At 42.0% G+C, this 21,316-nt stretch overlaps 1 protein-coding gene across 1 annotated transcript in view; it reads left to right on the forward strand.

Annotated features, from left to right (window-relative positions):
* The window catches only part of BNC2 (basonuclin 2), a 351,100-nt gene that overhangs the window by 172,316 nt on the left and 157,468 nt on the right, over positions 1-21,316 (forward strand). Inside the window, exon 3 of the mRNA XM_015427749.1 lies at positions 7,683-7,785. Within this exon, the coding sequence (XP_015283235.1) occupies positions 7,683-7,785 (103 nt within the window). The remainder of the gene's footprint in view (positions 1-7,682; positions 7,786-21,316) is intronic.

Raw genomic sequence — 21,316 nt, forward strand, 5'->3', positions numbered from 1 at the left:
CCTTTTGCTACCCATGATTCCTCTGTGATAAAATGATCTCTAACAAATTAACCCTCCAAATCAATCTGTATAAAATATTTTAGGTTTGATCCGCCAGTTTTCCTAGTTCTCATCCATAATACAGCTCTCATCCCATATGCTTTTGCACATGCAGGCTTCATGAATTCACCGTAGTCTTTTGTTATGGTCAAAATGAACATCTCCTTCCTTTTTCACCAGGAGAAAACCTGGTTGGATACAACCCATCATTTCTATTTGAAGAGGATTTGCCATAAGTTAGAATAGTAAGTTGCAATAGCTGACCTTGAGGTGACCTCCAGTTACAGGATTCCATTATTGCCTATGGCTTTTCAATCAATTAATATCAGGCTGAGTCCATCAATTCTTTCCCCCCCTCCATGCACTACAGCACAAACAAAAGTGATTTCATCAACAGAAGAATCAGTTCATCAGTTCTTCTCCATTTCACGATCAGCATTTTAATCAATTAATACAGGATAAATTCATACATTCCCATGCTACTACCCACCCTTCCCCCATTACTGAAAGGATACCATTACCACTAATGCTAACATATTGTAATATGATATCAGACAGGTTTCTTTTATACCTTGAATTAGACCCTAAGGTAGAAATAAAGAGGAAGTATCTAGGAAGTGATGCTGAAAATATTGGTGCTGAGTGAAATCAGAGGGCTTATTTTAAGCTCTGAACACATGATTTTAATGGAAATAATTTTAAAAGAAAAGTGAATCTGTCACTTAACTTTCATAGGAGTAGATTTGAATGGAATTATGACTTTGCAATTGATGTTATAAGGGTTCCTTGGAGACATTTGTAATCTTGGTTGGAAATGTAAAAAAACACTGTGTCAAGTCTGCATCTTGAGGTTGTATTTGATGATCCTACTATTTGTGGATTATTTACATGGAAGGACATAATGTTTCTCTGGAGCTCTGGCTTACAGTATACTGAAGAAGCCTTTAAATTCAACTATAACACCATTATGCATTTTTGCTATAATATCTCCTTGGGTGGCGGAAGGGTTTGGTTTCTATCTTCCAGCTGAGTCAGCAAAAGAGATTTTGCATTTCACTTTTAAGTGAATGCGGAATAATTATATAGATATAATTTATATCTGCAGTAAATTTCACTATTATGCGCCTAGGCAGTAATAACTAACCTTTACATTTGTTCAACAGTTCTCTTTTAATATATTTCAGAATGTTTCTACTCTTGCTTTCCATGCTTAGTGCATGGACTGTGATTCAAAGCACTGTCATAGGTTTGTACAAGGCAAGCACATGCCTAGTGGGATTTTTGGACAGGAGAACCCCATTCCACATCACAAACTGCTTTTGAACTTTCCCACATCCAGGGTGACCTGAGCCCTCTGAATTTTGTACCTCTAGTCGTCCTCTCTAAGTAACCCTTGGCTGCTGTGTGGCATGAAGGAATCAGTTCAAGCCATCCAACCCTTGGGCTCAGAGTCATATTACTCAGTGGAGGGTGGTAAGCAGTGGGGTACCGCAGGGAACTTGTTCATTAATGATTTGGAGTTGGGAGTAAGCAGTGAAGTGGCTAAATTTGTGGATGATACGAAGTTGTTCAGGGTGGTGAAAACCAGTGAGGATTGTGAGGCACTCCAAAGGGATCTATCAAGGATGGGCGAGTGGGTGTCAACATGGCAAATGGGGTTCAATGTGGCCAAGTGCAAGGTGATGCACATTGGAGCCAAAAATCCTAACTATAAATACACGTTGATGGGGTCTGAACTGGCCGAGAGTGACCAAGAGAGAGATATTGGAATTGTAGTAGATAACTCACTGAAAATGTCAAGACAGTGTGCAACTACAATAAAAAAAAGCCAATGCTATGCTGGGGATTATTAGGAATTGAAAACAGATCAGCCAATATCATAATGCCCCTATATAAATCAATGGTGAGACCTCATTTGGAATACTGTGTGCAGTTCTGGTCACCACACCTTAAAAAGGATATTATAGCTTTGGAAAAAGTGCAGAAAAGGGCAACTCAAATGATAAAAGGGTTGGAACACTTTCCCTATGAGGAAAGGTTAAGGCGCTTAGGGCTCTTTAGCTTGGAGAAAAGACGACTGAGGGGTGACATGATCGAGGTTTATAAGATTATGCATGGGAAAGAGCAGGTAAAGAAAGAGGTACTTTTCTCCCTTTCTCACAATACAAGAACCCGTGGGCACTCCATGAAATTGCTGAGCGGTCGGGTTAGAACGGATAAAAGGAAGTACTTCTTCACCCAAAGAGTGATTAACACATGGAATTCACTGCCACAGGAAGTGGTGGCGGCTACAAGCATGGACGGCTTCAAAAGGGAATTAGATAAGCATATGGAGCAGAGGTCCATCAGTGGCTATTAGCCACAAGGTATAGAGCAGTAGCAGCAGCGGTGGTGGGGGTGGGAAGCCTGAGCTCGGCCCGCCAGACTTTCTCCTTCCCCCCTCATGGCGGTGAGGGCTGCTTACAGATGCCAGCCCAAAAAGGCTTCTCCTCCCCCTCCCCCTCTTCCTCCCTGGCATCAGCGGTGGCCGGAGAAGCTTCCAGCCGCCGGGCCTGCCAATCTCTCATCCCCTTCTTCCCCCTCCGCCGGTCTCCTCCTCCCCCCCTCCCGCAGCCGATCTCCTCCTCCTCTCCCCCCCCCGGCTCCGGCGGTGAGGCCTGAGAGGCTTCCAACCCCCAGCCCACCACAGAGTTCCCAGAGCGTTCCCTGCGCATGTGCAGGAAATGCTCTTTTACTTTTGGGGGGATTTAAATACCCCCCCTATATTTTTCAACTTTTTAGATTTTTGTGAACACCTGAGGACTGCCCCAAGTGTGCAGGAAAATCTCCCTGCCCCCCAGGTGCCCCCAATGTGCAGATTTAGATATCCACACGCAGGGGGCGCCTTCGCTATTAGATATATAGATTAGGAGCAGAGGTCCATCGGTGGCTATTAGCCACAAGGTATAGATAGGGACTCTGGGGCAAGTGATGCTCTGTATTCTTGTTGCTTGGGGGGGCAACAGTGGGAGGGCTTCTAGTGTCCTTGCCCCACTGGTGGACCTCCTGATGGCACCTGGTATTTTTGGCCACAGTGTGACAGAGTGTTGGATTGGATGGGCTATTGGCCTGATCCAACATTGGCTTCTCTTATGTTCTTATGTGTTAGCATTTGTTTGAGGAATAATGCAACTTGGTATGGTGCACTTCCATGTCAGTCATACAAATGATATAATTCACAAACTACCCAGTCTAATGTGCATTCAGTGCAAGTCCAACTGTGTTCAATGTGTATAGGATTGTGTGTTCTTTCACTGTTCTAAATACATTCTGCAACCTGCCCACTTTTTGTACCATTTTTATGAACAAGGCAACATCTCTGAAGAAGGCAGTTTGCTCTTTCATAACACTAGTTCTGACTGTAATTAGTGGTCATCAGAACTTCCATTTGGGAGGTTGCCAACTGATCTCCTGACTACAGAGATCTGTTATCCTTGAAAAAAATAGCAACTTTGGATGGTGGCCTCTTTGGCATTATACCCTACTGAGGTCCTTCCCTCCCCAAACTCTGCCCTTCCCAGGTTCCACCTCCAAATCTCCAGGCATGTCCCAACCTGGAGTTGGAAGCCCTACCCATCCACCTCTACACCCTATCTTATTAAGGCCTCAGAACACTAGAATGATTTTTAACTAGTGCATCAAGTAAGTGGCTCATTACAGAAGTCGTATGCAATGCTCCCTCTGAGCTGTGGGGTCTTGTGAGCAAAAATTCTACTTTGTGAGCTACTGGCATTAAAGTTGTGAGTGAGCGATTTGGCTACTGCATGAATCAGTTTGCTCTGGAGTCATCCTTCCTGAGCTAAGACAAAAACGTGTGAGCCGGAGGCTAAAAAACAGTGAGCTAGCTCACACTAACTCAGCTTAGAGGGAACACTGGTCATATGCTTTACGAAGCAGGCCAGGATGAGGATTGCCAGCTCCAGGCTGGGAAATCCCTGGAATCCGTAGAGTTCAAATGAGCCATTTTCTCCAGGGGAATTGATTATCATCTGGAGAACAAATGTAATTCTGGGAGATCTCTCCAGGCCCCAGCTGGAGACTGGCAACTCTAGTTCACCCTGTGGCTAGCAATCTCCATTTTGTGGGTCGGTTTCAAATGCATGTGACATAAAAGGGCTTGTTTAAGCTGTGTTTAGAATGGCAAATTTATGCTATGCACTGGACTATATTTGTTACATGCAGATAAACTGTAACATTATCATACGAATCGATATCTGCATTATCTAATGCATGTATTTAAACTAATGCATGTATTTAAAATGACATTTTAAGCATACCTACTTGGAATTAAATAAATTTGGAATCAGTGCGAGTGACGCTTAAGTAAATGTATTTAGAATCCGGATAGCAAGAAGTTTCACTTTAACTTATATCCAACTTTGTTTTCATACAATGCAATTCAATTTATATACATTTTCAGATGTTAAATAATTTTATTATTGAGTCATGAGGTATGATTAAATGCTGCCTGAAATCTCTCCTTAGATTGGCTTTTGTGAATAATCTATCCAGTACTGCTTCATATGGCTATTTTTGTGTGTGAATAATATGAATGCACAAAGATAAAGAAAAAGGAAGGCCCCCCCCACGCACCAAAAATACTCAAAACAGCTAAATGGATCATTTGGATTTCAGGCAATAAAACTTAATCCATGACTGAAATGCTCTATCTCAGGCTGAATCTAATTTTTAACAACCATCCTAGTGACCTTTTCCAGAACAGAAAGAAAGTAGGTAGAGATTAATGAAAATTCTTCCCAGTCTTTCACATAGGTGCTCTAGCAATTGTCACCATTTTAGTGGGCTGTGATTGTTACACACCTCTCTTATAATGTAAACATAATCTAACTATGAAGGATGAAGCTAAGCATAAAATTTGAAACGAAGCATTTGTTATCTCAGGAAGCACCATTCTGTAATGCTTTCTGTCTTTTTGCAAGGCAATTAATTACTGAGTTCATTAATTAATGAACATATTAGAGAAAGACACCATTACTGACTAGGGGAGATCTGATATATTACTGAGTCAATAAACTATTGAACACAGAGAAGGACCTTTTGGAAGATTTCCCCCCCTTCATCTTGTAGCCCACAATCACATATGTTATTCTTGCCTGGTCAGCAGTTTGCAGATGTTCTTATATTTCATATTACTAATTCTTTTAATCACTGGAGGTACGACAATGTTTTACAACCTTGCTAATGAATAGTTGGTCAGTTGACATTGGTTGGGGCAACTTTATATGTCAGGAGCAATATAGCGAGAGTTTTCTCCCCGTTCCAACAATGCTTTTTGAAGCTAATATAAAGCAGCAGCTGGGAAGAGGAAAGTGTAAGGCAAATACAAGAGATACATTTGTGAAAAAAATCATGTAGAAGAAGGCAGCCATATTTTATGAGAGCCCAATGATCAAAAGAAAGAATTGTAAAATTTGGCTTTAATATAAGTCTTGAAAATAGTAGTCTTGAAAATAGCATCTATTCACCTTTCACACATTTTGGTTGGGGGACAGTTGATAATGGCAAAAACCAAGTGGGCACTGTTGTGTTAGCTGTTCTGTATGCATACCAGAACATTGCCACCCTGTTCCCCTCATAGCCCTTCTTGCCCCCCAACAAATCCTGGAATTCTAGGTACTCTATGTAACCCAACAGATAGTGTATTCATATGCAGTTACACACTTCTGAGCCCATTGACTTCAGTGGACTTAGAAGGATGTAATGCTTAATTGCAAGTAGGTCTCACCGTGTGTGTGTGTGTGTGTGTGTGTGTGTGTGTGTGTGTGTGTGTTCGGAGACATAGTTAGTTTGTAATTGATGCATAGGATTGCAGTTGCACAAATCAGTTAAAAGAGCATTCAGCAAATTGCAGTTGCAGGTACCACCCTTCCCCCATCTCCAGATGACCCTTGAGTAATCACTAGTTGCATCTAAATTGGTAGAGTGATCATTTCCTGGCATCTCCAGTAGTTACAGTAGATTGTTAATGTGTGAATGATGAATATAATTCCCTCCATTTCAAAAATCTCTGTGCAAATTAAGCCTAAATGCACGCCATAAATTTACTAGTAGTAGTTTGAAGAGCACAGGTCATCTTTTGTACTATTTAAAAACTGAGGTCTTGGACTTCTCTTAAAAAAATAATAAAAAGACATACTCGTGTTATTTATGTATCTGCTTTATAGTTTAGAGAAATTATTCATCTTTTCTCCTTCCAAGTAATCTTTCTATGCATACAGCATGTCTTTAAATCTTATATTCTTATATTACATTTTAAGAAGGGGAAGAGGGTTATGTTTTTAAAGGAAATACATCAGTTGTCAAAAGGCAAACGTTACCTAGGAAAAAGGAAAGGAGTGACCAAGGTATGTGAAAGTTTCTGTGTGTCTCTAGAGTCAGTCCTTTTCTGTATCTCGATCAACATAGTGGTGCTTTTGAGCATGTTGAACGAGAGACTTCATTCTGATGCTTAACTGAGCTAAACCTTTTATAAATCTTCAAAAAAGGAACATGAGAACATACGAAGTGTGTGTGTGTGAGGGGGAACTTTGCACTGCATTTATGTATATTTAGGTATATGTTTCATTCTTACTTATACCTAACATGATGTGCTGCAATGCGAAGACATAACTAGCATTACAGAAAATTCCTTCAGGTACTTGGTAAGCTAAAACCAGGAAATCTGTGCAACACACACACACACACACACACGTTTAAAACCCAAAAAGGGGCTTTTGTCTGCATTGTGTAAATGCATTTATTCATTTTCGTGGGAGGATGGTGATGACTCAATGCAACTTATAACTGGAATTGCTCTACAGCAGTAATATATTTACTTGCATAACAACCTCCTAAATTAATTTTTTTTTAAAGCAAGACTTTTAATGTAAACAAAATGAAAAATGGAAGGTATACCACAAGCAGATATTTAGAAATGTAGGCATGTGACATCAAGTTGCAACTGATTTATGGTGACCCCAGCAAGGGGCTGTCAAAGCAAGTGGGAAGCAGAGGTGGTTTACCATTGCCTTCCTCTGCAGCATCTTCTTTGGTGGTCTCCCATCCAAGTACTGACCCTGCTTAGCTTCCAGAATCTGACAAGATCAGTCTAGACCTTGTCTCCTTCCTTCTCCGAGCTATTTAAATAGCAAAATATGAATTACATTTATATTTACTTTTAAGATCCAAAAGTCCATGTATAGTGTTCTGCATATAGCATCAGGATTCCTTGCATGTAAAACTTGGGAGACTTTTCCTCAGCAGCATTTGATCATGGAACTGTAGCCAGAAGGCAAAATAAGGTTCACCTTACCCATGTGCAGAGAAGGATGTGCTCATGGTCCCCTTTGGATGCCAGCCTGAATTTCTTTTGAGAGTTTAAATTCCATTTGAACTACAGATCCATTGCATGGCTTCAGACAAATCACTGCTCTGCTGCCTGTGCTCACATCCGCAATATGAGATTAATAAAATTGATCTAATTTACAGGGCTGTTGTGAAAGTTATCGAGACAATGCATGTGAAGTACTTTGGACAGTCTAAGGTGCTCTACTGAGCATTATTATTTATCTATTAAGAAGTTGGTTTCTTTTTTCTTTTTCCAGGCCATTCGCTGCACCTTGGTAAATTGCACATGTGAATGTTTCCAGCCAGGGAAGATAAACCTGAGAACCTGTGATCAGTGTAAACATGGCTGGGTGGCACATGGTAAGAAACATCTTTGTTTCTTTTATCCCTCTCAAGTTTACCTCCTTGTGTATATGTGTAAACCTACAATTTTATACAGTTACATAGCTGCATCTATATATCTGCTATCAGTTCATCTACACACCATCAACAGTGCAATCCTACACAGAGTTACACATTTCTAAGTCCATTGAAGAAAATGGGCTTAGAAGGGTTAAATCTGTTTAAGAATGCATTGAAGAAGGCATACCACATGGTATGGCCATGCTTGTTTGTGTTCTGTAGAGAACAGAATAGTGATAATCCTATTATCTAATGCATACAGTTTCAAGTGCATTTGGGGGAAAAATGTGTACTGTGTGTACATCTCAAATAACATATTCAGGTTTCTATAATGCATTGTTCAGAATAGTAAGAAGATGGAAAAGATGTTTATATTTGTTGTTGCACTCAAGCCAAAAATCTGTCCATCTCCTACACAGTGCATACATGAGTTTTCATAAGACCAATAGGGTAAAAAATTGATTTGTTGTTGTGTCATAGCACACTGATATAATCATTTTTTGAACTGCAATAAGAGAGCAAACTGAAGGTCTGTTGTAAGTATAAGGACAGTTTCAGTTATGCCCTTACTCATGATGACATTGCGAGGAGAACGATAATTAAAAGACTCTTACCATAGCGTGAGGCCTCCAATATGTATAGTGCCTTCATGTGCTGAGGGATAAATACACTTCAGTAAGTAAGGATTCCTGTGCAACCTGCATATGAGATAAGTAAAGTCTCTTGTGGCCATCACTTAAATTCATTATGTGCTAAATACCTACAAGTTTGTCACCTACAGTGGTGACAAAAGCCTTCTGTCTAAGGTAGTTGCCTCAGACTGCTTCCTGGTAGAGATAGTTCACTTTATTGTATAGCTGTGCTGTGAAGCCCATAGTATTCAACACAAGCGATCAAAAAGAGTTTGATAGACAGGCTTTAGAATGTTTGGATTTCCATCAGAGTATGGATAGCAGAATGAAGGTATGTGCTATACTGGTTGAGAGAAAGCCTTGATGGTGGTTAGCCTTCATAAGGGATGGCCAGGGCACAACCTGGGAGGTATGTTTGACTTGACTATTTAAGGCAACTGATTAGCTGTGAATGGGGAAGTATTCTTTCCCCCCACCATTTGTCAGAAATCCACCCGATAGGTCACATTGATCATAATGGCTTGGATCCTGTATATTCCTTTTCCTTCTGCAGTACATTCCTCTTTTGTGGACTATGTTCTTCTGGCTCTAAGCATCTTGCATGAGCCATGTAGTGCCAAGGAATACACTTTACAAGCAGAAATTAAGGGTGGAATTCAAGGCAATGTTAACAGAGTGGTCCAGCAAGCAGTTCTTGTACTTCATTCCATCAGATCTCCTAACTGCTTGTGAAGCGCCAGAAAAATGAAAGAACCAATTGTAGGATAGAGGGAGCTTCAATAGGATAAATTAGATGTCGACATGCAGGGCTTTTTCCCCCCCCTTGGAAAAAGAGGTGCTGAAATTCTCAAGGGGAAAATGAAGTTTTCAACCTGTATACTGAAACTTTTAAACCTTTTAAAAAGAATTTTGTCATAGAGGTCCTTGAGCACCATTCCAACGCATTCTCCCAGGAAAAAAGCCCTGTCTACAGCAACAAACTCTGGACATGATACAGGGAACACCGAGTCCCACTGATTTCAGTGGGAGAGATTTAAGCACGTGTTTTTATTTAGTGATTTTTAAAAAAGACAAAAAACCTCACCATTCCTTGAAAAATGAAAATTTGCCCATTTTATCACGAGAACAACCCTGTGTGATTAATTAGAGAAAGATTAGCTTGAAGTCATCCCATGAGCTGAATGGGGTTTTCAGCTCACATTTTTCCAGTCTGAATTTGATACTTTGTCCGCAACACTAGACCTTCTCCTTGAAATATCTTTGACTTACAGGTGCTGAAATTTGATAAAATTGATATCAGGAATGCATATTTCCCCCTCAAACTCACATGAGAGAGGGGGGAACTTGGCAGCGGGAGAGGAAATGTGGGGGAGCTATTTGCCAGTCCTATACTCTTGCTTACCCTGACCAGGATAGCTCAGGCTAGCCTGACCTTGTCAGATGCTGGAGCCTAAGCAGGGTCAGCCCTGGCTAGTATTTGGATGGTAGACCACCAAGGAAGTCCAGGGTCATAACATGGAGGCAGGTAATGGTAAACCCTCTGAACATCTCTTGCCTTGAAAACCTTACAGGGTTGCCATAAATCAGCTGTGACTCAACAGCAAACACAACAAAAATACTCTTGCTTGTTTCTAATTATGTGCCATGTAATACTCTTCAGTCCAACTTAGTCAGCTTATCACTTTTAGAAATAGTGTAATTAGATATTAAAATCCAAAGCTGTAAGATGTAAAAGATATATGTCCCCTGGCCTCAATGCTCCTTGGGCCTTTTGTCTCTTCCTTCTCATAGATAAGTAGCCCAGTTAGTCCAGTTTGGACTAAGCTCATCAGGGATTGGGAGCTAAGCAGGATCAGCCATGATCAATACTTGGATGGGGGACCACCAAGGAAGACAGGGGTTTCTACATGGAGGAGAGCAATGGCAGACCACCTCTGATCCTCTCATGCCTGGAACACCCTGTGGAAGGTGTTGCCATGAGTTGGTTGTGACTCAACAACATCTTCTTCCCACGGAGAACTCTGTCACAATTGGCACTTGCTCTGTGGGCAGTAGCCTAGGGAATTTATTGTTTATGATGGAGTGGATTATGGAATATTTAAGGGAAAGCTTTGTTCTCTTTCCTTTCTCTTCTAAATATTTGAATATTTATGTAAATTTACTAGAATGGGATGTGGTAGTATATAAACATCAGTTAAACAATTTATGCAAATTTAAAATCAATATGGAAGAAAGAAGATTGATACAAGTGGATTGGGGCAACTGCTAGGACAGGTATGATTTATACAAAAATACGGCAAAGAGGTAGCCCTGAGAAGAGGACAAACGTTGGTTCTGGCAATGCACTGATGCCAACTTCTGCACACGCACAAAAATTATAGTAACAATCAGGGGTCATTTCGTAGAAAAAGAGCTAGGGGAACTCATTAGCATAACTCATTAGCTTCATCGTGTGCCCCGCCCCCGCACCTCACCCGGGGAAACTGCGATCCCCCCCGAAATGACCTCTGGTAACAATGAAATCACAAACTCAGGAGAGGGTTCCATTCCATGAACTAAAAAAATAAGTTGCAGTTTTCGAATTCACAAGAGAAAAGTGAAAATCTTGTTTGAGCTAATGGCACTGACTTTACATTGCTCACTTAGGCAGACTATTCAGATATAAAGAAAGCAGAATGCAAAGTAACTTCCATGTGGATGATTTCATCGGGTGTTGGACTTAGACTAGGGCGGCCTGTTCTATGTGCTCAGTTCTGTGTGAAGCTCACTAGGTGACCCCAGGCAAAGCACTGTCTCCAAGCCTGACCATACATGATTGTTGGGAGAATTAAAGGGAGGGGAAGGAGACTGTGTACATTGCCCTGAGATCCTTGGAGGAAGGGTGGGACAGAAGTATATGAAAGAAATAGTCTTTAGCCTTTGGGTAGCTCTTCTGGGTTGCTGTAATAACCATTCTCCAGTGTAAATTTTGTTTCCTTTGACTAATTATCCTCTTTAGCAGTTTTGTTTTTAAGCTAAGCCTGGCCTAACTTGATAGCGCTGTGAGATGACTCCTTATTTTACCCTTTCTCAAGGCAACCTACTCATGGATGGGCTGAAGGTTCTTCTTCCATATTTCGTGTCATCCTGTTCCTTTGGGGTTTCCCCCCTTGTCTTCTGGAAACTCTCCCAAATACGTTTCACAATTGCCATACTTAAATTTTAGGAGTAAAGTCTTCCAAAACCTAAGCTCCTTTAAATGCTTTGCCTCTGTACCTTTAGAAACCACTTGTTAATCACATAAAGTACCTGTCAGGTATGATGACTCCTTTATTCTGATTGTTTACTCCAATCAAGCATGGGAACATGTATGGGATAAATAAAAATTCACATTTGAGAACTGTATCTTGCCAACATGTGTAAATTTTTTAGGCTTTTTTGAATAAATCCAATCACCATGTTTACATTTTGTGGCAAAGCAGGTCTGGCGATATATACAGATATATTTTGCTGAGACACATTCCAAGCATATGTGTATAAATTGGTGCCTTTGGACTGTGGCAAGCCCACTTGAGTTGTTTAGCTTAGCTACTTTCCAGAATCTTTAGGGGTGTTCCTTGCAGACTGATTAATGCTTTGCAGTATCTAACACCTGGATTTGAAATCACTGAGCACTAGAGGCTGCTCATCCAAAACCAACACCCTTTAAATGCTTTGACTCTGTACCTGTAGAAACCATTTGTTGATCACAAAAAGTACTTGTCAGGTATGCTTCCTTCATTCTGATTGTTGACTGCCATCAAGTCTGGACAGCAAGATGGCCTTCAACCTTTCCAGACCCAGTATACCCTCAATACGGGCCCAACTGAGCTACAAGCACATGACAGGAAATCAAGTGAGAGAAATCCAGACTTCTGCTGTCAAGGCACTGAGCAAACTTGCCTCAGTCTTCTACTTGTGGTGTAATTTGCACAAGAGGTAGTGGAATAAATTACATTGCATTCCCTCTCCTTACTGTCCTTTTCGCCACCTGCCATGGTACATGCATTCTATGGATTCTCCAGTCTTCAGCAGATTTGGGGGGGGGGGTGCTGGAGGAAGCGGAAGGCTACCTCCATGAACTCTGTTCACTTGCTCTGTGACAGGATCCAGAATCCCTCCCACAAATGCAAACTATTCATCTACCAATCATATTTTAAATCGAAGGACAGTTCTCACAGTGGAAGGACAAGCAGATAAGATTAGAGTGAAAGAAACCTTGGTTTGATTGAATGAATCTAAAACCCACAAAGCTTGAAGAAAACAATCTTAGTGTTCCATTCACCTCCTCTGACAAAGCACAATCTGTGTTATCAAACTGATTCAGAGATAGGTTTGGAATCTAAATCCCTTGGACCAGTAGGAACTGAGGAGGAAGGAACTTGCTCTTGTGAAGCTGTCTGTAAACAATTGTCTGGGCTGCTTTGGGGAGAACCTCTAATAACTGCTTGTGTAATATTTTAGGGATTTGTGGCTGCAGAAACAAAAGACATGTAACCATAGTGGTAAGAGAAATGGCCCCTTCCCCTTTCAACTGAGTTCTGTTGCTGCTCAAAGAGGGGGGGAAATCCTGAAAGTTTAAGAGGTTTTTCTTTTTTTAAATTCAGAGGTGGCAAATGTAGGTTGTCAGTGTAAGAACAGATTCATCAAAGGGTTCCTTCTGTGGCAGTATAAGTGTTTCTATTGGCATACATTCAGTTTATCGAGCTTTGACCCTGCACCCTTGTGCTATAGTGGTAATCCTACCATCAGTGTTTTCTAATGCTCAAGCCAACAATTGCATAGCTTATAGTGGCCTATGCTTAGCACTGCTGCTCTTAAAAAGGAATTGGTTGTTCCTCGAGTGAATCTCTGGTGTTTAAGGGATTTAAGGAACTAGACTGTTTTAATTTGCTTCCAGCAGAAACTTGGCGTGTGTTTTTTCAGCTTGGAGTAAGATTTATTTATTTTTAAAATCGTTTAAATTGGCTAAACCATTTCCTAGGCCTGGAGTAGTCGGGCAGACAAGATTTAAAAGGGAAAAAAGCACAATTTTTTGAGACATGTTAACATTGGCATTTCATAAGCATTTTGATTTAGTGCAGAGCAGTGCTACTGAGAATGGAAAAAGAAGTTTGTCCGAAAAAGTAACAGTTGAAAAGTATTTTCTGAACATATATAACAACCACTCTCCCATTATTTGTGTCACATGTTCTGTTGAGATAAACACACATTGATTTTTTTTTCCTTTTGAAATTTATGGCATTTCAAAGTGTTTGACTGAATTGTTCCTTATTGTCATGTGGTTTGCCTAACTTGGGTCCAAAGTACTATTTTTTTCTTCCATGGGAATAATAATAGAAAACAAATGTTATTTCATTTGGTTTCCATTTCCTCCTACCATTTGTTGTTTTTGACACCTCTGTCCTTTCCCCCTAATTTTCATATCTTTGATCCTAGAGCATTTTTCTTCTGTTCAAATGCCTTTCCCTTGGCTCTTGATTAGAGGCAAGTATCATCTGACTTGATTCTGTGCTGCTACTATATAGGGGAGTAAGGGGAACATGAGTACAGGAAACAACATCCCACAATGCCTGATGTCACTTCTGACTCTGTAACTGGAAGTGATGCGGCCATGTTGTGGGATGTTCTAGGATTTCCTTGAAATTCTATGAGTACCATAGACATGGTGATGTAACTTCTGATTATGCAGCCAGAAGTGACATTGGAGCTTTGCAGGATGTCATTTCAGTAAGTCTCCACCCCACTAGTCTCCAGAAGCACATTCAGTTCCTTTTGTTCTGGGTAATCAGTAATCATATGGTAAGTATGCTGTGTTACACTTCAGCTCTCTGAAACCCCAGTTAAAGGATCAGCTGCAAGGGAAATCATGCTCACATTTTCTCTCCCCAGAGATTCAGAGACACACAGACAGACAGTTTGTGTGTGTGTCCCTCCCTGTTCAGCAAACCATACCTGGAATTCCTTAGGGTCCTACTTTGTGGATTAAGATATACTGAAATCCTAAATTATGTTAACTTTAAAAGGCCCCTTTCATTTAGTTTAGTAGTTTTTAGTAATTTTTGTTCAGGCTCCTCATAATCTAATGCCTTAAACTAAAATTGTGTTTAAATTCAGCTTTGATGGAGGACCAAATGTAGCACACTCTTTGCCTGAACTTGAATTATTTATGCCACTCCTCTTACAGAGTCAGGGCTGCCAGATCTCCCGGTCTGGCGGGGTTTACCTGCTTTTGGGGGGGGGTTTAACCCACCGCCAGCCAGCTGGCCGGTGGGGGAAGCCCCGCCCCCAAGCCCAAACACCCACATTCTCTCCTCTCCCTTCTCTCTTGAGAGAGGGGAGAGAGAGGGGTGGCTGCTGGCAGTGTGCCTGAATTCCAAGCGGAATTGCCACTTGGAGATCAAGCATACAGGGCCCGCCACCTGCAAGCATTTAAAGGGACCCCTTTAAGTGCTTGCAGCCGGCAGGGACTGGCTTGCACCCGATCTTCCCAAGCGAGGGGCATGGGCTCCTGCCTTGCAAAAGGCAAAATCACCTCCTGCAAGGCAGGAGCCGACGGCCCCCGCTCGAGAAGAGCAGGTGTCCAGAGCCCCTGCCTTGCAAGAGGCGATCTTGCCTCTTGCAAGGCAGGAGCGCTGGGCGCTCGCTCTTCCCAAGGGGGTTGTCGGCTCCTGCCTTGCAAGAGGCAAGATCGCCTCTTGGAAGGCAGGGGCGCTTGGCCCTTGCTTCCCCCCCCCCATTTAAAGGGAATTTTCCTTTAAATGATACTGGAAAAGCGGGGCATGATGACATCACGCAGAGTGATGTCATTGTGGTGGGGATGGCCACACCCCCTCCTTGAACGCCCCCTAATTCCCCCGCTGGGGAGAAGATTGGACCTGGCAAACCTATACAGTGTTTGTCTGTGTGTGTGCGCGCGCTCAGATTTAGGAATTTTCTGGAGTTTTAAAATTCAATATGTTTCCTAAGCACTGGCAACATCTATAGCTATTGTTTTAGGCATTTAACCTCATTAGTACACGTTACATTTCACTTTGTTGTGGTTTTTCTCCCTAACTCTTTTTTCTTTTTCTATGCTGATAAGATTGTGATAGACTCTAGAATATAGAAATGCTTGTTTTGGATAGTTCATTACTTCCCAGAGGTATATCTTTCCTCTGTAATAGACTCAATCTACCACTTTTGCAAACAGTGTACTGGTCTTTTCGTCTTTGGTTCATGTAAGCTTCATTTTCTTTAAGGATTTAATGAAAACAGATTATTTCACTACATAGTCCAAGACCACTGCAGCTTCCAAATGACAAGTCTTCCATTCATTTACTGCTAATGCAAGCTGCCTTTCTTTCAGTAGAAGTGGTGTTATAGCTGCCAGTGTTCTCATAATGTGTGTCAGTCGCTGTGATCGCACATGCTAAATAATCCACTTTCAATACACTTTCAGTGCACTTCCCAACTGGATTTTGCCAGTTCACACAGTGCTTTATCATAAGCTTGCATGTATCACATGACTGTGACATCTGATTAGTCCAAATGGTCCTTTTCTATATGGTAATTTGTAAAGATGAAAGGAATTAGGCATGGGTGGGTGAAAAGATGGGATGAATTTTGCTTCGGATGCTACAAGAAAGTGCAGGGGCGAGCATCTTTTCATTTGTATTATGGACATTTGCTGCTGATACTGGGTTTCCCCCAGAAGCCTTGTAAAGTAGAGGCAATATATGCAGGGATATTTTTGGGCAGGAACGCACAGGGACGGAGTTCTGGCTGGCTCCCGAGTTTGCCACGCCCAGCAGGAACTCAGTAGCATAACAGGCCACGCCCAACAGCAGAAACTCATTAGGATTGGCTACATTAGGGGTGTGTGGCCTAACATGCAAAGGAGTTCCTGCTACAAAAAAAACCCTGGGGTTTGACAACAAACAAGGTAAACAGAATAAGAAGCAAAAGGTGGGTGTGGCTGGATGACCACACTTCTGGTAACATGGGGGTGCAGCCTAATATGCGAATGAGTTTCTGCTGTTAGGTGTGGCCTGTTATGCTAATGAGTTCCTGCTGGGCTTTTTCTACAAAAAAAAGCCCTGTGTATGTGTGTACACACATCTTTCAGTAGAGGCATAAACTTGGGAGGGTGAACATGGCTCATGCCCCACTGGGATTTCCTGGTAGGGTCAACGTTCCTTGGGCTGCTAGTTATGATCATGAAGCTGCTCAGGCTGTCAGGTTCTGAAGTTCAGTCAGTCCTGTTTGTCATTGTAGTAGCTAAGCAAGTTCTTGGGAAGCACAGGGCTGGTTTTCTTTGTTTTGTTTTTGTAAAGATAAGAAGGGGAGAGGACAGTGAGTGGATAGTACTGTCTGTAAAGAACCCTATTTTAGGATCTAGCAATGCCTTGCTTTGAAGAAAATGAGGTCAAGTCTCTTCTTAGACTATGCTAATGGGTGACCAGAACCTTGGACAGGGGACCTCTGCATGCCTACCCATCATCACCAACCTTCCAGAACAAGGTTTAGTGTTTATTTAGGGAAATACAGGGGTACAGGAATTGAAAAGACACCCAAGCACAAGAACAGCGAAATTGTTGAAATCCCCAAATCAATGCACCAATTCAATTTCATCAGCAAATGCAAATCCTCCTGAGTGGAGAATCTAATTAGCATCAAGCAGCCAGGTGGGCTTGATTACCTTTCACTAACCTTGCCTGAATGTCTCCTAGCCTATGAGTGTGCCTCAGGCACGGGTGAAGCCTCCAGCTTGCCAGCCTTTTTGTCCACCCTGCCTGAATGCAGGCACCCTTTGTTACCTTTCTGGGAAGCCCCCACTCCCTTTAACTCAGTCAGAGCCAGGAAATTCATAGATTAGGAATCACCATGAATGATTGGAGCTTACAGTTATTTTATTTTTATGCTTTTGTGCTGGCTTCTGTAACTACTGCTGCTCTGCCAGCCAAAATTCTGGTCTCATCCTTTCCACTTTTGCAGAGGATGGCAACTCTGCTTTTTTCTCTTGGACTTTGAGATATTTCCTTGCCACATAGTAGCATCCCTCCACTGCTTTACCTTAGGGTTGCCAGGTCCCCTCATCTTGCCAACCGGGGGATCTGGGAGCTGTTCTGGAAATGGGTGGGGACATCCCCAACATGCAGATGTTACCCAGAAATGATGTCATCACACTAGTGGCATTGGAGGTGATGCTCTGGTTTTTGGGCGAAACTCTGTGCTAAAATCAGGGTCAAGCCATAGAGTTTTACGCAAAAACCAGAGCATTGCTGTGCAATGTCCCTGGCATGATGACGTCACTTCATCGCGTTGGCATGTCGCATGGGGGCATTGCTGTTTGTGGGCAGCTGTGGGCAGAAGCCCACAAAACTGGAAGACTCCCTGCTCGGACCTAGGGAATGGCAACCCTATATTGCCTTCTTATTTTTGCCTTGGGAACTCTGGAGGTTCTGCCCCTATTTTCAACCTGTGAGCCATTAAAACAGATAATGTACTCTACCCAGCTCAGCAGACTGAGGCCAAGTAAACTCCTTCTCTTCATTCCTCTTCTCTTAGAAACTCTCCTGTTCCCTTCTTTGAACCCCTCTCTCTCCATCTGCTGCTCTTGACTGTTCCCTGACCCAGAATTCTCATTCAGCCAGAGGCTTGAGTCTCTTTCACTTTCTCTTTCCTAATTCTTCATACATATGTCTTTCTGAAAACAACAATGTCACTGTTTTTGTTAGGGTTGCCAGTTCTGCGTAGAAATATACCTGGAGATTTGGGTTTAGGGTGGGGCGGGACTTCAGCAGGGTACAATACATAGAGCGCATCGTTCAAAGCAGCCATTTTCTCCAGGGCAACTGAGCTCTATTGGCTGGGGATCAGCTAGAATAACGGGAGATCTCCAGGCCCCAACTGGACGGTGGAAATCCTAGTTGTGTTTGGGTTCCTTTTCAATCCCTGTATCCCTCTATTTCCCTAAATAAATGCTAAATGCTTGTTTTGGAAGATTGTTTAATTGTTACTGGTAGCTTATTAGTGGCACTTTGAACTACGCACTGGCTGTGGTCACACGCGCCATTTTAAGCGGAGGGGAAGCAAGGCTATTCCCTCCAGAGGAATTTGACATGCAGTTACGAGATCACACAGCCCTTTGAAGCTGCGGGCCCAGCCTATCACTGTGTGATCAGACGCAACTGTGGGTGAGTCGGGTTTGGGTTTTTTTGCCATTTGTTTCCCTTGCACATAAAGGAGGGCCCCCAATGGAGTATGCGATGATGCACATACTGTGGGAGGGGGAAACATGGCACGGAGTTCGGGTTGCCTGATCAGACCATCCCGACAGCATGAGAGCGTGCTTGAGCGATCAAACAGAGGGAAGTCCGCCCATGGCCCGCCTTATCTGGATAACACTGGCCTTTCCCCAGTGTCTTTTAACTCCACTTCCATGGTGGAGCAGCACAGGTTGCTGATGACTGCGGGACATTTCCCAGATATTGCTATCTGATCGCTCCCTTTAGATTCATCAGGCATTTGCACCTATATGGGATCTAAAGGAGTGTGTAATCGCAGCCACTATCCAGGTAAAGATCCCTAAACCACATGTTCTGCTCCCCCCCCCAAACTGGCAACTGCATCAGTTTTCCAAGCTAGCCGGTGGAAGTGGGAAAATGTTTTCCCCAGTGCTAAACTTAATTCCCCCAAATTGGTTAGGGTCTGGGTGCATATCCTACCTGAACCCAAGTTAGAGTCTCCACACATGTGTAAGGATATACATGAAAGGGAGCACATGTGGTAACAGGACAGAAACTGATTCCCCAAAGGTGGCAAGGTTATTCAAATTATTAGGCCTTCCTTTAAATAACTATTTCTGTTCTATCTCCATTTTAAAATTAGACTGGCATGTGTGTGCAAAAGTTTGGAAGTTGTGTGTTGGGGGGGATGAGCAGAGGCCTGTGTCCCAAATGATGTAAGTTAAGGTGATTTTGGTATCTTTTTTTTTCATTTTCTACATACTACAATTATGGGATGGGGAAAGGGATACTAATACCCTAACACTAATACTATGGGTGATGGGTAAGGAAATCTAATACATAAATCTACTGGATAAGGGAAGGAGTACTACAGTTCTAATCTATTCCTTCTACTGGATTTGGGGAATGGGTACATGTCAGGTTCTGAAAAGTTATAGAAATTTTGTTTGTAAACCTAATATAACACGTTATGTTAAGATTTGATTTAATTATTAGTACATACTTAGTAGCTTAATGCAATTTCTGCCTTTAATATTATTGCCTTAGTTCTAGAGTCTTTTCTTCCTGCGTTTCTTTGTTTTCTGGAGTTTCAGAGTGGCCTGTCCTTTCTCCAATTCAGATGATTCTGATAACGTGGAGGTTTGGCTTGTTGAATCCTGTGAGTAGGATTCATCATCTTCTTCTTCTGCCTCCCCATCCGGTTTTAAGTTCTTTTCCTTCTGCTTCTTTTTTGTGTTAAACACTTGGTCCATAAATTTTTCCGCTTTTGGAACAGAGTCAATTTTATAATTTTTTCCCTGGAAATTGAAGCTCAGCCATTCCGGGAATAACCATCTATATGGTATTTCCTTTTTTTCCAGAGTGAGTGTAAGCGTCCTGTAGCGTTTCCTCTGTTTTCTAACTTAGGGATGTCTTTCAAAAATTTTACTTCTTCATTCTTGATTTTTAAGGATTTTCCCATTGTTGACTTTAGCACCAGTTCTCTGGTAGATCGTTTCGTGAATTTCAGATAGATTTCCCCAGGTTATTTATTTATTTATTTATTAAGCCCCCGGAGGGGATTTTTTATTGATTTTTTATCACTACAAAAAACTACAACAGAAAAAATGGGAGGGGAAACTACACATACGGGAGAAAGTAAAGTACCCACTACTATCTAAAAACCCAAGAGAAGAGATCCTCCAACTAGCTTTTATGCATCCAGTCTTTTCATTATTGTTCTTTTTATGTACTGTGTCACACTTTTAAAACCTTTTACCCTCCCAATTTACATTTAAGTGCCCACTAACAGTGCCCCCAATCATCCCCAGGAACCAAAGTTCTCAAAGGCACAATTCAGAGTCCTTCAGCCTTTACTTCATCTTCTCTCTTCTTTTCCGCAGCTTGTAGGGACTTTTCGGGGCTGCTGCCCCCTGCTCAGACAAAGAGCCCTCGCCAGATGAACCAGTTTCCAGCTCGCCACTGGACCTACTGTCCTCTTCTTTTTTCTCATCCTCTGACCTTCCCAGCTGTTCCTTTAGAAATTCTTGAGCTTTACGAACAGAATCAATCTTTTCCTTCTTCTCTTTAATCTTGAATGTTACGTCTTCTGGAAATAGCCATTTATATCCAATTGAATTTGTATTTCTTTCTGCGTTGCCTTACTTCAAATGGAATATCCTTTAGCGTTCTGACAGCATTCTCCCCCGCCTTCAGGGGTGTTGCAGCCACTGCTTTCAGGATAGCATCCCTTAACGGCCTCTTCGAGAATCTTACTACAATTTCCCCAGGAAGTAGCAATTCCGCCTTTATATCTGTTACTGGGGCAAGTAGCTGACACATAAGTTCTTTAAGATTCTCTCCTCTGTTCTCTGGCACCCCCTGGAAGCGCAGGACCATATTGGCCTTATCCATTTGCTCTTGAAGCATTTGATCTTCCAAAGAAGAAGTTTTCTTTTCCAATTTTTGCACTTTTTTTTTCACTTTCTGCGTTGATTCAGCCATTTCCTTTACTTTCTCAGCATCCTGCTTCATTATTTGAATCAAATCTGTTATTTGCGTTTGTTGAGCAGTAATGCTTGTTGTTTCCATGGACAGCTGCATTTGTTGAGCTGTAATATTTGTTGTTAC

This window comes from Gekko japonicus, unplaced genomic scaffold (genome assembly GCF_001447785.1).
Source record: "Gekko japonicus isolate JY-2015 unplaced genomic scaffold, Gekko_japonicus_V1.1 scaffold466, whole genome shotgun sequence".
Taxonomy (NCBI): domain Eukaryota; kingdom Metazoa; phylum Chordata; class Lepidosauria; order Squamata; family Gekkonidae; genus Gekko; species Gekko japonicus.